General features: G+C 36.9%; 1 protein-coding gene across 1 annotated transcript in view; it reads left to right on the top strand.

Moving 5' to 3' along the window:
• The first annotated feature begins 741 nt into the window (after positions 1–741).
• Positions 742–2,507, top strand: part of LOC139746477 (limbic system-associated membrane protein-like) — a 290,094-nt gene continuing 288,328 nt past the window's right edge. The window contains exon 1 of the mRNA XM_071657746.1: positions 742–1,125. Within this exon, the coding sequence (XP_071513847.1) occupies positions 1,017–1,125 (109 nt within the window). The 5' untranslated portion in view covers positions 742–1,016. The remainder of the gene's footprint in view (positions 1,126–2,507) is intronic.

Below are 2,507 nucleotides of genomic sequence, written 5' to 3'. Positions count from 1 at the left end.
AAGATCTAGGGTACTTTAACTTATATCCAATAGAATATATCTTCTCAAACTCATCATCAATAAACTCTGGACTGCAAATACGTAATGCCCTGGATCCTGTTAAAATGGTGTCGGATCCTCCTAGTATAGAGTCTGATCCTGTTAACATGGTGCTGGATCCTCATAACATAGTATGAGATCCTCTAATAACGTATCAAACACCTTAACATGGTGTCGGATCCTGATGGCATGGTGTCGAATCCTCCTAACATGGTGTCGAATCCTCTTGATATGGTGTAGGATCCTCCGGATATGATATCAAATCCCCTCAGATTAGTGTAGTAGGATCCTTCTGACACGGTATGGGATCCTCTTTTCTCTCTCTCTCTCTCTCTCTCTCTCTCTCTCTCTCTCTCTCTCTCTCTCTCTCTCTCTCTCTCTCTCTCTCTCTCTCTCTCTTTTTCTTGCTTCACTCATCCTCTACCCACCATCGCTACCCATCCCAGAGCCTTCTAACCCTCCGCCAGCTATTCACACTAATGTACGGGGGACGGAGTAGATGAGCTAACATCGGGTCGAGCGAGGGGGGTAAAAAAAAAGAAAAAAAGAAAAAAAGAAATACTTTCCAGAAGAAAAAAAAAGACAAAATGAAAAATGAAAAATAATAGTCGTAGGCCAGTGCGCATGCGCGCGCCCTTGGGGGGCCATATATCCTGAGGACTTCGCCTGTTGATTCAGTCCTCTTCTGGCCGGTGCCCAGGACGGAGGGGCGGTCCTCCTGCTCGGTCTGTCGCGTTCGCATCCTTCGAGACCTTGCGAGAAGGATACATATATATATATTTATATATATCTTTTTTTTCCCCCAACATCGAGGAAACCATGAATGCCTTTTCCCTCCACAGAAAAGTGCTCAAGAATAAAAAAGGATTATGTGAAGGGATGACTGAGGTTCCCTAGACCACGGGTGGGGGTACAGATACATGGCATAGATAAGAGATAAAGAAAAGGTAAAAAAGAAGGAAATAAAAGAAACGCGAATGAAAAGTATGACTTTACGGGTGAAGGAAACAATGGAATTACTTATATGGAAAGTAGTGCTTTTGTTACTAGCTGTTGTTTTGGTTGGAGCCATCACGAGCAACGATGGTAAGTAATTTATATATATATATATATATATATATATATATATATATATATATATATATATACATATATATATATATATATATATATATATATATATATATATATATATATATATATATATATATATACATATATATATATATATATATATATATATATATATATATATATATATATATATATATTTATATATATATCTTTTCTTTTTTCTTTTAAACTATTCGCCATTTCCCACGTCAGCGAGGTAGCGTTAAGAACAGAGGACTAGGCCTTTTTTGGAATATCCTCACCTGGCCTCCTCTGTTCCTTCTTTTGGAAAATTAAAAAAAACAAAAAACGAGAGGGGAGGATTTCCAGCCCCCCGCTCCCTCCCCTTTTAGTCGCCTTCTACGACACGTAGGGAATACGTGGGAAGTAGTCTTAACCCCCTATCCCCAGGGATATATATATATATATATATATATATATATATATATATATATATATATATATATATATATATATATATACATTATCACACTGATCTGTGAGTCTCTGATATCTTTCACGAACTCAGAAAGCCTAGTTGAGGCCCAATGGTCTGTTTCTGTTTGAATTCCATTCTTTTGCATTCCTTCGCATCATTGGTTACCTTCCTCCACATCATGTGTGTTCTCTGTCTGTGGTGAGGATTTTGTGGAACGAGACTAAAATTGATGAAGTTCGTGTTATTTACAGAATACTTGATGGCTCAGGTGCTGTCAATATATCAACTCATGTATAAGGTCATATGTTTCTTAGACTATGTCTTTCAAAATGATCGTTTTGAAAGTTAATCTCACACACACACACGCACACACACACACACACACACACACACACACATACACACAAACACACACACACACATTTTATATTTATATATATATATATATATATATATATATATATATATATATATATATATATATATATATATATATATATATATTATATATATCTCCTGTGTTTTATACCTAAAAAGAAAAAAAAAATTTACATGTTCCTCAAGCATTTTGACTCGACCTATACATCTTCCTCAAAAACTATTCGCTAACGAATGTCTGAATCCTGCATATTATGAAGGCCTTCTGGATATATACACACACACGAGAAATTAGGTAATATATTCTTCTTAAGGACGGACCAACGAGGCGCGTGTCTCCGACACAGGAAGATGAAAATGATGATTTATTCAGATGTCTCAGATTTTTCTCTCTCTCTCTCTCTCTCTCTCTCTCTCTCTCTCTCTCTCTCTCTCTCTCTCTCTCTCTCTCTCTCTTCTTCTACGAAGTATTTAGATGTTACGTCGAGGTACACATGTTCTGGGTGTGGTGTGGCAGCTGTTAGAGACACACAGGTGT

The sequence above is a fragment of the Panulirus ornatus genome, chromosome 65, assembly GCF_036320965.1.
Source record: "Panulirus ornatus isolate Po-2019 chromosome 65, ASM3632096v1, whole genome shotgun sequence".
In the NCBI taxonomy this organism is placed as follows: domain Eukaryota; kingdom Metazoa; phylum Arthropoda; class Malacostraca; order Decapoda; family Palinuridae; genus Panulirus; species Panulirus ornatus.
Note: the sequence above shows the minus strand (reverse complement) of the source record. Positions and strands in the feature narration are given on the sequence as shown.